At 38.4% G+C, this 14,134-nt stretch overlaps 2 protein-coding genes across 2 annotated transcripts in view; both read left to right on the top strand.

The window, feature by feature from the left end:
* Positions 1-2,105: 2,105 nt before the first annotated feature.
* LOC102212747 (B-cell receptor CD22-like) lies at positions 2,106-4,765 on the top strand. The gene is made up of 8 exons (XM_013913641.1): positions 2,106-2,347; positions 2,434-2,691; positions 3,525-3,779; positions 3,895-3,982; positions 4,053-4,107; positions 4,226-4,356; positions 4,439-4,492; positions 4,633-4,765. Exons 1-8 carry the CDS (start codon positions 2,299-2,301, stop codon positions 4,763-4,765), a joined length of 1,023 nt encoding a protein of 340 aa, XP_013769095.1. The 5' UTR covers positions 2,106-2,298.
* A 6,405-nt stretch (positions 4,766-11,170) lies between these two features.
* LOC102201071 (E3 ubiquitin-protein ligase RNF213-like) overlaps positions 11,171-14,134 on the top strand; it is a 31,775-nt gene continuing 28,811 nt past the window's right edge. Inside the window, exons 1-2 of the mRNA XM_005744342.1 lie at positions 11,171-11,286; positions 13,110-13,228. Coding sequence (XP_005744399.1) covers positions 13,129-13,228 — 100 coding nt within the window. The 5' untranslated portion in view covers positions 11,171-11,286; positions 13,110-13,128. The remainder of the gene's footprint in view (positions 11,287-13,109; positions 13,229-14,134) is intronic.

Consider the following 14,134-nt stretch of genomic DNA (forward strand, 5'->3'; position numbering starts at 1 on the left):
ATCAGTCTTTGCTGGAAAACATCTAGAAAAAGAAAAGTCTGCTCAGGTTTGAAACATCATTCTTTGAGTGGATGAAACCAAGATCATCTTAAGGAAAGGACGGGCTTATCATTCAAAACATATCACATCATCTGTTAAACATGGTGGATGTGACTTGATGACACAGTTTGAACTGATCGATCAGTATTCTGCTAATTATCATTACAATTTACATATATATATATATATATTTATTTATTTTTTTTTATATAAGCTGTGCATTATGTGGGTAGAATTCATATACTTTATATGACCTTTAAATATATAACTATCCATGTATTTGACAATAAGGAAGATGATTATCATGAGAATGATAGGGGCGACCGTGGCTCAAGAGCTGGAAGTCATGTAATCGGAAGATTGCCGGTTCGAGCCCCGGCTTGGACAGTCTTGGTTGTTGTGTCCTTGGGCAAGACACTTCACCCGTTGCCTACTGGTGGTGGTCAGAGGGCCCGGTGGCGCCAGTATCCGGCTGTGGCTACAATGTAGCTTGCCATCACCAGTGTGTGAATGTGTGTGTGAATGGGTGGATGACTGGTTGTGTAAAGTCCTTAGGGACTAGAAAAGCGCTATACAAATACAGGCCATTTACCATTTACCATGAGAATAGGATGCCAATTATAACATTTACAGGGTGTTCCCTGCCTCTTGCCTTATAGTAGCTGGGATAGGCGCCAGTTCCCCCGTGACCCTGAACTGGATAAGAAGAGAATAGATGGATGGATAATGATTAAATAATGGTTATTATTGTTGTTAATAAATCATTTGAACATATTTTTCATTCCATTTTCTCTCTGTTTTTCTCAAGCTGGTTACTAACAAAAGTGACATACGTATTAGTTCTTGTCAAGCGTTATGTGTTACATATACTCACCTTCCCCATTATCCCCCTGTGCTAATGTCTGAAACAACGTGTTTTTATTACTGCAATATTAAAGATAAAACATTAAAAATGTGTGTAATGATCATTTGAAAGAAGATAAATGCAAAAGTGGCTTTATGCTAGGCTACAGATGGTAAAGATCCACAACGCAGCTGCAAAACAACCCAAAAATATCTGAAGACAAATAGATTGGTCTTAAGTGGCTGAGTCAATAACCTGATCACAAGCATGTTATTCATTTACTGAAGACAGAACAGAAGGCAGAAAGACTCACAAAGGAGCAACAAGTGAATGCAACTGCAGCAAAGGCCTGGCAGAGCATCTGAAGAGAGGAAACACAGTAGACAGCCTGAGTAATTCTAGTAAAGCTCTTATGAAGTTCCTATGATCCTGAAATGCAGAAAAAGCTGGTTATCTAATCATGTCAGCCTCTCAGTTCACAGCTAATGCAACTGTAAGATTTTAGTCTTACACCACCCCTTCACCTCCACACTTTATTTTTCATAATCACTCAAGCCAAAAAGGCAAATAAATGAAACATAAACCAAAACAGTGTCTTATGGACAACGACGCAATGTGCACATTGTTAAACAAAAAATGATTAAAAAACGCAGCTCCCGATTGCTACCTCTGCTCTAACTCTGCTTTCACCACAACAAAGCAGCATCAGACTGTCACGCACATGCACAGGGGATGGGGTTTCTCGGTACTGCTCTCAGTTAAACAGCAAGAGATAACGTGTTTCTTGAAACTGCGGCTTAGATGACCTGATTTTAAGTCTCTTTTTTTTTTCTTTACAGGAAGCAGTGTGTACAGTATCTAGAGTACAAAATCAGTAAAGAAGAAAAAAAAGAGGAGATGTTCATTTTGAGAACAAAACATCAAATGCAAACTTGCAAATGTCTCTTCTTGTGAGCATTTTAACATCAGGAAGGAGTTTCAAGTATGTATGAAGAACACAGACACCTGACATGGATGTTAATGTTGCTGTTTCTGACAGGTAAATGCAGCACTTGTATCTTCTTTAATGTTTTACAAGAATGCTAAACGATTACAGCTATCGAGTGAATCTGTCTCTTTTAGGTGTTCTCTGCAATATGTGGAAAGTGAAGCATCAGCAGCGTCTTATTTGTGCAGTCAAAGGCTCCTCAGTCATTTTTCTTTGTTCATTTCAAAATCCTGACAACCAAACAGTGAGGAGGGTCCTGTGGGGTCACCTACAGCCTGCTACTTTAAAGGCTCGCTTAATTTCTAGCAGTTTACGAACTCTTTTCACAAGATTCCAGTACATCGGAAACACACATCACAATTGTTCTTTGAAAATACACCAGGTGGAGTGTAGTGATGTAGGGAGATACTTTGTCAGATTTAACACCATGTCTAATAGACCTCATGAAGAAAATGCCCCAGTACTGAAGGTTGTTGGTAAGTTTTTGTTGCTGCTGTTGTTGTTCTTTAAATAAATAAAAGCTTTTAACAGTTAAGATTAAAATGTCGCTTTGCTTTTTCAGATTTGACTATTTTTATGTCAAAACCTTCTGTAAAGGAAGCAATAAGGGAAGGCGACTCTGTAAATCTCACCTGCATGAACAGTTGTGATGGTGGTAAGATTTCATCTGCGTACACCTGGTTTAAGAATGGAGAGCCATTACACGAAGGAGCAGCTCTTTATTTAAGAAACGTGTCCCCTACAACCTCTGGAAACTACACTTGTTCTCTAAAAACACACTTAGGATCAACTTCAAGTGTCCTGGGTATAGATGTTGAATGTGAGTACAAGACACAAGATCAGTACTTTAAGGTAAAAAGGAATAATTAATGATGCTGAAATAGTAATGAGTAATGATCTCCTACATTCTGCCTTTTAGCATCTTAAATCTCTGAACTGTTTATAGCATTGAGTAACCTGATAATGGGAAATGTCTAAGAATTATTAGTGAGAAGTAGATCAGTGAATTACACTATTTATACTGTTATATACTCATTGAGCTATTACGTCCCAGAAATGCACGGGGGCTTTTAATGACTGTCTAATTGGTATGATATTTCTGCTCAAGCTTCTGGGACTTATTTTAAGAATAACACATACGCAAACTAGCTTTAATGTGCACACTAAAATACATTAATTCTGATGCAAATATTCTCATGCAATATTTATTTAGTCTTAATTAAAACTTCAGTCTTTTCTTATTATAAGCTAAACTGCTATTGTTACCTACACATAACAGATCTAAGCTGGATGTGAACCCCGGTCTCTAGCGTGAGAGCCGTGGGCTTTATATGCTGCCATCAGTTCTAGTCACCTACTGCTGACTCATAGGGAGTTGAGTAATGTGCAATTACGTCCAAGGATAATTTCTGGATAATTACACAGTTTTTGTGACTTTGTCACTGCACACCAGCACAGTGGGTTTTAAATTAAACAGGCAAGATGTGATCACAGTCCAGATATTCAGCTTTAAATTAAGGATCTGGAGCTTAGTGTACTCCTAGTGCTTGGATAATTGGGAAGGCTGCTTCTTATGCGGTCCTTTGCATATTTCTAAATTTTCACACTGATAACTGACAACGATAACGCCCAAATAATAAAATTAATTTTCAGATGGCCCTAGGAACACCACAGTGCTTGTCCAACCACCTTTGGGGGCAGACCCTGGCAGCGACTTTACCCTGATTTGCAGCAGTCATGCAAACCCCCCCGTGGAGAATTATACGTGGTTCAGAATAGCTGCAGGTGATTCTGTAAATGTTGGACATCAGCCAGTGTTCCACCCTAGGGACAGTGACCAGTATTTATGCAGTGTCACCAACAAACACGGAAGTCAAAACTCTTCTGTTGTCACTTTAAACATTAAAAGTAAGTAGGTTTGAGTGGCTGGTGCTATTGGATGCTTTCTGACTCGTATCAATAACCATTAAAAGTTTGCTTGGCTCTGGCATTACTGAATTAAAACAATGAATTTGTTTTACAGAAAACTGGCCAATGTTTTGGGAATACGTACTTATCATTGTAACAGTTGCTGTAGTTCTGATTGTGACCACTTTTATTGCTGTTAGAAGGTGAGTGTTACCTAATTTTGAAATGTCACTAATTTTGTAACACATCGCCTAAATTCTGTTTATCTTTCAGACTTAACAAAAAGCAAATGAGGTCACCGGTGGAAAGTGGTGAGAAAGAATCGCAGGTGCTACTCTTACTGCTGGACAATCATTAATTAATAACAGAAGTTCAAATTTAGAGTTCGGTAGAAAAAAATGAAGATTGTTGTTAATTGTGCGTTGCTTCTTTGTGACTTTATCTAGAACACAGGTCGTGTCAGCAGGCTCTCAATGTGTGATGATAACCAACCACAACATCAGGATCAGAGTGAAGGAGAAACCACTGAAATCGTCTACGCGGCTGTTTACTTCCACAACAAAAGAAAGCCAAACGCGTGAGATATTTCAACAATATAAGATAAAAATATATTATTTATTGTACTGGAGGAACATGCTGATAGAATGTATTACGTGCAGGGAGCAGCAGAAGAACACCCAAAGTGAAGATGTCATTTACAGCACAGTGTGCAGGTAAGACTCAGACAGTATACCACTACTACTACTAATAATAATGATAGTAATAATAACGATAATATGGGAAATTGTGTATCTGTCAGGAGCTATGGACACTTCATTCTGTTACATGCTGTCATTTCTGTATCATTACTTAGACCAGTTTGTGCAGCTTTGAACCACCCACAGAACCGACAGGAGGCAGCTGGCCCAATATATGCCTCGCCTAAAAGAAAACAGCCTCCATATACTGAAGAGGGAGCCTGTTTGTTAAAGGGGTCAAAGTTCTAGTGACTTCACACTGGGTGAACTTGTGAGGAGAGGAACAGTGACCTGCCCACTCTCCCATACTGCCCATTCATGTCCCAAGATTTGATGTTGGGGTTCGAGATCTTCTGCTTGATTCCAGCTCCAGGTTGAATTCTTTGTCATTCTATATTATTTATTATTTTAGTGTGTTGTGAGTACTGTATTTTATTTATGCATTCCCCCCATTTTTCACTATTGTTAATGCTCTGCATTCTCTTGTGTTAGCATTAACTTCGGTGTTTGTCTTGTTTGTTCTCTTTTCTGTTTTACTGGTTTTACTGCTTCCTATCTGTCCTCACCTGATTTCCTGTTGTGTAATCGCTAATCAGCCCTTGGTGTGTATGTATATTCCTTTGCTGTGTTGTGTCGGTCTTGTTCAGTTACGTTCCTGATGGTACGCTGTACTGTTCTAGTCTCCTTTGTGCCTTTTGGATGTTGCTATTTGGAGTTTGTATTGGATTTATTTCCTCCATTAAAGCTCACTTTCTGTTGAACATTAGGTCTCCTGCGATTGGGTCTTCAATTACTCAAACAACACAATTTTAGATCTGAGGTAGCAGGTCACAGGGGGAATTTAGAAAGAAGAAGAAGGAGGTGTTTTCACATTACTGTAATGAACTCCAGTGGATAATAGTAATCAGAGGCAGTACTATACTGTCAATATTCCATTAGTATGTGATGTATAATGCAAAGAAAAAGAAAACAGACAAATGAAGTAGGAAAGAAAAGTAAAGAGCAGTGTGTGAATGCTTTTTTAAAAGAACTACAAATTGTTCTTGTCTATGATTCGACTTAAAGAGACAACAGTGACAAATTCTCAGAAGTTCTTAAACTTCAAGAACTCAGCCACTCACCTCGCTATCAATTATAGAAATTCTCTGCAGTTCAGATCGGTTTGTCACTGTGGACATGATCAGTCAGTGCGTTCATCTATCAGTGGACTGACCTCCTTACCCAGGGTAGGAGGCAGGGTCAGAAATAAGTAACCTAATGTGACCCATGTGGCCTATGGATTGTGGTAGGAAGTCAGAAAGACCCACACAGACACAGAGAGAACATAGAAACTCCACACAGAAAAGCCTCAGTGCGGATTTAAAACACGGATCTGTGCACCATGCCACTGCTTGTCTTTACAAGTCATGCATTATAAGATAATGTGAATAAAACACTGTAATGGCACATTGCATGCATCAACATCAAACCTAGCAATAATGGCTGTGCACGTGAGTCGTTTCCCATTTTTCCCACAGAGGGGTTCATATTATAAATTTGCTGTGAAATCTGTTCATTGTTGTGTGATATGAGTGTTAGCTGTTAATCAGTGGTGGGCAGTAAAACGTCTGGTGACATGCATGAGATTCAAGAGAATGAATCGTTATGTTCCAGCAACATTTGGTTAGAAAAGAAGAGCAGAGAAAAAAACAAACATACCACAGCGCCTCTGATGCTGCTACATGGTTTCATATGCTCTCTTCTAAACCTTAGATGTTGACTGCATCTGTGGTTTGCATGACCAGATGGCACCTACCATGTAGAAAGTAGCACATAGCAGAGAAAGAAGATAAAGGACAAAGTCACTTTTTCTCTGTCCGTTCGTGATAACTTTAAGTGATTCTAAACTTTATGCTTGAGTAACTTAAAAAAGCTCCAACATGTGCACTGAACACATCACCCTAAAATTGACACTAACACTGTTCTTTGGAGGTAAGTGCGACATTTATTTCTTATTTTAAAGGAATTTCAAAATGTTTAAGCAATAGAAAATTAAGATTAATGCTTCTGTTCCAGGTGTTCTCTGCAGTAAGTGGAAGGTAGACTATCAACAGCCTCATATGTGTGTAGTGAAAGGATCATCTGTTGTCATTCTTTGTTCATTTTCCTATCCTGACAATCACATAGTACAGGAAGTCATGTGGGGACACAAAAATATTTTTGCAGGTCCGTTCATTTATCACAGTGGCTCAAATAATAGCTCTTCGCGATTTCAGTATGTTGGTAACAAACGGAATAACTGTTCACTGCAAATACACCAAGTGGAGCACAGTGATGAAGGAAAATATGCCTTTAGATTTATAACCAACTCCACAAATGGCCAATGGACTGGAAAAAGTGGGTCAACACTAAAAATCGTTGGTAAGATTTAATTTTGGTTTTCTTTTTAAAGAATTTCGACTCGCCTTTGCTGTTTAATCTGATAAGGTCGAAACATAAGTTATTCATTTCTCTCATAGATTTTAACATTTCCATGACAAAACTCAAAAGACACGAATCAATCCAGGAAGGCGACTCTGTGAATCTTACTTGCACAGACAGATGTGATGTTGGCAACTTCTCATCTGTCTTCACCTGGTTTAAGAATGGAGAATACCTGCAGGATGGACGAGTGCTGCAATTAAGAAATGTTTCCTTCACAAACTCTGGAAACTACACTTGTTCTCTAAAAACAGGCATAGAAACAACTTCAGGAGTCCGACATGTTGATGTTGAATGTGAGTATTGTATAGCGATGTTTTAAACCTTACATACTGCTTAGGCCAAATTTGACCCATTTTGACATTTGACCTGAGCAACAACACCAGAGATGTGATTCTTTCAGCTTGAAATTGGATGACTTTTGCAAAAATGACCCAAACTATTACAAAGTTGAAAGTTTTTCTACAGTTCAGCCATGACAGTGTTATGAGAACTGTTACTGTTCACATCACATTTGCCCAGGTTCCCAGAGACAGGTGCCTGCTGGCTTTTCAATTGTAATGGACTCGTTAAACAGTGAAATAGCAAAACAGCATAGGAGTGATCAAATAGGATGTGCATGATAAGATAATTCAGAGGGTCATAGATGTGCGGCAGATAAAATCTTTGAAATTTACAGAATAAAATGCTTTATAAATGTAAGGTTAAAGCATGAATTGTAGTTAAAAGCATTTTAAATCATTGACTAAATGTTGCAAAATCTAACAGATACACAGTCCTTACTCTCTAAAACTTAAATTAAGAATGAATGATTCATCTACTAATGCCAAGTGGCTGTTTGTGCATTCAAATACTCTGAAGACATATGAGCAGTATGTAAGAGTTAAGCATGGAAACATTGTTCTTTACTGCAACACATTAAATATTTCCTCACAATTTAGATACCAAAATAATGAATCTGATTTATGTAAGATGATTTCACTAATGACTTTATTTTAGATGGCCCCAGGAACACATCAGTTTCTGTCACACCATCAACAGAGACCCTGATCTGCCACAGCCGTGCAAATCCAGCAGTGGAGAACTATACCTGGTTTAAAATATTTAATGATCACATTTCAGCTGCAGGACACCAACATGAACTACATTTGAAGAAGGATTTTCAGGGTGATCACAACTATTTCTGCATGGCTACAAACAAATACGGGAGTCACAACTCCTCTACAGTGCTGTTAAGGGGCAAAGGTAAATAGATTTATGTTCCAAACACTGTGGCTTGTGCAGACACAACTTTGCAAAGAGGAGTCTGCCCTTGGAAACCCTTCCAAACAAACCGTACTTGTTCAGTCTTTTTTACTTTAACGTGCAACATCCATGTTTCCTCAGTGTACTGGTGGACAGGCACCAGAGATCAGATTGCTATCTGTACTTCTATTGCTGCACTCCTCATCGTGGTCACTGTTGTTGCCATCAGAAGGTAAAGTGTATTTCTATTTGTTACAGCTCACACATGCAACAATAAAGTGATGGAAATCTCTTCTTTCAGACAGTGCGCAAAAAGGACAGAGTCACAAGAAAATGAAAATGAGGTAAACATGCAGATGGCGCTACAATTAAGCTTACTGGTTGTGTTGTTTTTTTTCTTAATGCAGAGGTTAGCTCATTATGAGGTTGCCTAATAAGTTAGTTTATTGAAGAAACCCATTTATAGTTTACTCAAGTTATTCGCAAGTTATTTTGTGTTGTCTGACTGAGTACAATTCACCAAGCAGGAAACTTATATATGTGTTCTTTGATGTCTTATTAATTATTGTATCTAGAATACGGACTACTGCAACTATCCCGTGGTTGACATGAGCCAGTCACAAGAGGAAGAAGTCATGCACTCAACGATCGTTTTTAAAAGCAAAACAAAAGCATGCGTGTGAGCTATCCCTGCAGCTTCAACATATTATTCAACTTGTGCTGCATTTTTCACTGATCCACTATGTCATCAGCAGGGAGCAAAAGATGGACTCAACTAATGATGGTGATTGTACCATTTACAGCACACTGTACAGGTAAAGTTCAACAAGAACAAATTTCATAAATCACAGTTCAGCTCCAGACAATAGTGTAGGGCACAAATTGGACAACATCAATCAATCAAACAAACAAAGTGAACAATGGCAAAAATGACTCTGCTGCCATCCTTCTGGTATGCTGTGTCTGAGTCAGTGGAAACCCCCACCCTGAACACAAGCTTTTGTACTGCTGTCTGTTTAGTGGTTTCTACTTATCGCGGTAATGGACCTGCCCAAAATGAAAGCGATGTACCAAAGTGCAGCTATTTGGCTGAAACACCAATTTTGGGTGTTTAAGTCAGATACTTGAACTCAACTTCAATTTTGTCCAGACTCGAGAAAGCTAAACAGCATTTCCTGTTTCGATCCTTATCCCTTGCCTTTCATTGATGAGCTGCTGGAAAGACTAGGAAAGGCCAGATACATCACAACCTTAGATTTGTGTAAATATTACTGGCAAGTGCATTTAGAATACACAGCCTTTCCGATTCCAGGAATAGGTTTATTTCATTGCAGTGTTTTACCCTTTGGTCTCCATGGGGCACCCTTAACTTTTTAAAGGTTAATGGATATAATCGTTAAGCCTACCTGATGTGGTGATTTACAGTGACTCGTGGGAGGAACACCTACAACATCTAAAGGTGGTGATGGCAAAGATCCAGCGAGCTGGTTTGATCTGAGTGACTTTAACCTAACATTTTGCTTGCACATTGGTCCACAAAGGAGTGTTCAGCACTCATTTTACATCATTTAAGACCCACTATAGGGGAGTTGTGGAAAAACTTAGAGCTAACAACTAACACCTAACAACTCGAGATACTTTTTTTTTTTTTTTTAACCCTGATGAGCAGCCACAGTACAGCGTGAAATACTACTACACATAATTGGGTTATTCTGCCCTCTGTTGAAAATGTAAGAGCATAGCATGAGCTTGGGTTCAGATTTTTGACTAATATGACTCAAAGACATTCAAAATAAATCTCTCTTCAGTAGGTGAGTGGGTGTCCTGTGAGAGCTATGGAGAGGCACAGCTCATAACAGGACTAAAGGTCATTCCACAGGCAACACAGGACACTCAGTGTAACAATAAACATATGCAGTTAGAGCATGTTGGCCTTTACTGAGAATTTACTGTAACATGATGGTGTGGATCGGTTTCATTTTTCACTGCATATTCCTTTCTTATCAGCTTATAAATGTTACAAACTAAACAACTGTTTTTTATGACTTTAAATATTTGTTTTCAGCCATCACCCAATGCCTGCAGGAGCCTGCATGTAGACTTCAAATGTCAGCGGAACAAACCTGCTGTGCTGAGGGCCACTTATTCTGATGCATGAAAGGATCTACTGCTCCAGTGCTACTTTCATGAGTGTTTTGCTGTTAAACAAATAAATAAATCTGTCAAATGTGACAGATTGCAGAATTCCATTCAGTTTGAAATGTTTTTTATGAAGTTTCCTAAAAGATTTAAAGCCAGCCTTTTTTCCCTGTCCTTTTCTTAACAGTCTCAAACTTTTACACATTATGGGCACATTTCCAGGAGTTTGTAACTGCAGCATGCTTATTACCTCCTGCTGGTCACAGAGCATGTCTATTGAGCAGTCTGTCCTTGCCTAAAGGCAATAGGAAAGTACAATGTAATGACAAACAAACACCATCACATGGCAACTGACCCCATGTGACCAACCCCATTTTAACTGTTTTTCCTGTACAATTATTGTGTAATATAATCGGTTTTTGTACATTTCAGATGCTGAAATATAAACTCCAGCAAACAAATGAACTTTATTTTTTAGTCACAATCTGTGAAAAAAATAAATAAATAATATTTTTAAGATGTTTAATATGTTGCATCCACAGGTTGTGCCATAAGATACTTTTTCATAAACTTCATTTATGCTAAGAAAAAAATAAGGTGAGTTTAAATCACTTTACAGCACATGCATCCATGCACTAAAGTACCCCTAGAAGAGGTCGTTTGTCTCCAGTAGAGTTTAACTTATGCTTTCATTACCTATGAATGAAAACCAGCTTAGTCAGACATACCCTCTAGGAAAAAGAAACCCCGATTTTATTAGTGATTATAGAAGTAAACTTAGCTCACGCCCATTTCTGACAAAACGAAACTTTAGTAGATACGGAAACGAGGGGACAGCAGGTCTTGGACGTGTCTTTGACGGCTGCGTAGTGGGACCAGCAGAGATGATTTGCAGGCTTTCTCCTTTTTGCAGCACAGAAGAGAAGGTAGGAAGGCAGCTCAGGTCGGCTGTTATTTATTTATTGTTATGAGCATTGGGTGACTGTCACAACGTCAGAATTCCCGTTGTGACACAGTAGGAATAAACTCATCCTAATAACAGAATTAGCTATCAGACTGCGCTGCCTTGGACCAGGTCTGAGTCTGGCTCCAGCTGGGTTACGGGGTAATGAAGTTTGGTTGACGTTCGTTCTTTCTAATAGTATCTCCGTTTATTATGGAGAGTGAATCAGAGCTAACTGCCCAAGCTAATGTTAGCTGCGCAGCTCATTAGGCTGGCTGCTTCGGGGAAGCTAGTTAGCAGAGTCGCTACTTAATTTTAGCAATAGCGCTCTCTGTAGTGTGACTAAGAGCCTTCACTGCTGCTGCTAAGCGTGTCGTGATTCTGCAGGTTTTATTTTGTCAGTGACTTCGTGGCCATTTAGTTCGCTTTCTCTCTGTTTTGTTGTTGTCAAACGCACTGGCACGCAAGAAGTGACGTAAAACGTGTGCGTTTCTTTACGCAGGGAACATGTGAATGGCCGAACTTCTAAGCCAAAGATCTTTTCGCTTCAAGACGAGTCACTCCTTAAGTTCTTGAAAAAGGTCGTCCCGCCTTTATCTGTGAAAGTATGAAAGCTCATCTCCTAGAATGGAATAGTCACTTGTTATTTGCAGTATTTTCAGCAATATAGAGATACGGTTTAAACACACGCGATGGTGTTTACTGTATTTGTTACATTTTATTAAGAAATAAAGAAATCGTTTGAAGTCTAAATCAAATCGCAAAAGACCTAACCGACCTTGATGCTGATTGTTCATTTTCTTTCCTTGCTTATACTAAATTGATTATATTCCTGCAAACTTACTAATTATTGACATCAGTCTCACAAAAAGGCATTATTGGTTGGGCTCTAAAATCAAACTGGGTTGAACCAGTTATATTTCACAGTGTATTTATTTGTATTTGGGTCAGATGTCTTAAACCTTAATAGCCTTTCTCAGTGGATTGAAAACGCCCAAAGCAATTGTTGCATTAAAGTGTAACCAGAAGTCCAATGAAGACCATGCGTTTGACAAAGAGGGAGAGCGATTGCCAGATGAATTATGCAGAAATGAAAGCGAAGTATCCATCGCTGGAATGAATGACTTGATCCCAGCAGATATAAGGATTACCCAATTTTGACTCTTTATTCATGACATTAAAAATCAATCGAAATCAAAGAATAATGGCATAATATTAACTTGGGTGGTTCACGAATTTATGTTATTTTGAGTTATTCAGTCATTCACGTAATATCGCCTTTACATTGCCAGCTAATAAGTAATGTGAAGTATTTATTGAAAGTATGAGGAAAAGGAAGGAGGAAAACCACCTTCTCTGCTTCTACTCTTTGTGAAATGTCCTATATCATTTTTGAACTATTTATGGCATATAAAGAATTACTTATTTCCTCATTAGAACTACTTTTGGTCAGTGTTAACTGAATTTTTCTCTTAAGGACGTGCTATTAAAGTGTGCTGTGAGGGTTCCCAGGTTTTTTTCCCTCTCTTTGGTTAATGTCAGTTTTTTATTGGATGCTTGTTCGTGGGCCATGAATGTGGGCGTTCAGTTGACTCGCTGACTCTCTTGTAAAATGACTTCCAATTCAGTCTCTCACAGGCCAGCTTCTTGGGTATGACTGATCAAAGTTCAGAGGAGATAAAGACAATGAGACTGGTGTGTTGTTGTGTAGCTGAACACAGTTTCATGTGACATCGGCTGCCAAAATAGAAAGTGAAAGAAAATTTTGACATGGTCTTGAAGTGAAAATAGTTTCTTTCTTTGCAGTGATCACTGAAGTCTGAAGATGAAGTGCTCACGCTGTGGCCATAACATTGTAGAGAAAACAGCCAAATTCTGCAGTAACTGTGGCGAAAAGCTGTCTGTTAAACCTGCAAATGCACAAGGTAAGTAGATGAGGTCAGAAATGTGGTTTCATTTTATATAGTTGTTTATAATATTTGAAGAAGTCCAAGTGACAACTTTGTTGTTCCTGTTAATTTGGCATAATGTACTGTATTATTTAAACTGCTCTGTATTTGATTAACAGTGTGGATGCTTTTTTTCAGGGCCTGTCAACAAATAAAATTATAGTTTGAACATGCAGCTCTGCAGACATAATGAAATTACACTTTTCTGTAAATATAGATTAAAAACCTGTATACAAGGAATTTAATCATGTAAAATTATGTGATGATAAGGGCTGTTCATCTGCGCATAACTTATATTGCACATTTTTTCCTGACATGAGGATTTACATTAGTCATGTTGCACATGTCAAAGCAAAATTAGGTACGGCTTGCATAATGTGGGGGGAAAAAAAAGAGATTGTAGATACATCTGTGTTATCAGTTCGTACTAAGCCTTTAGTCAAGGAAAACTAAGACTAAAGGTCATTATTATATCCTAAAAATCAATCCAGCATCCAGTATTTGGAAAGTTTAGATTCCTTGCATGTATTCTTTCATTTCTCATTCCTGTTTCTTAATTTTTTTTAACTCAAAAAACCCCACACTTCTAAATTGTGGCATAAGGCCTTCTTGGCTGAACTGGAGAAAATGATCCGTGCTCTTGTGTCATTACGTGTTACTGTAATGCCCTGTTTCACGGCAGGGATAAACCTGTTTTGTCTCTGAGGTAAACAAAAATGCAGCTGCCAGACTAGTAATGGATTCTAACAAGTGAGCTCATATTATTCTTGCTCTTTACACTGGCTCTCAGTAGACTTTGATTCATTTTAAAGTTCTTGTACTGATCTACAGAGCACTTAACAGAAAGGCTCCAGACTATTAATCCCAGCTTCTTACCAAACA

The sequence above is a fragment of the Pundamilia nyererei genome, unplaced genomic scaffold, assembly GCF_000239375.1.
Source record: "Pundamilia nyererei isolate P.nyererei 1_Seehausen unplaced genomic scaffold, PunNye1.0 scaffold00142, whole genome shotgun sequence".
Classification (NCBI taxonomy): Eukaryota; Metazoa; Chordata; class Actinopteri; order Cichliformes; family Cichlidae; genus Pundamilia; species Pundamilia nyererei.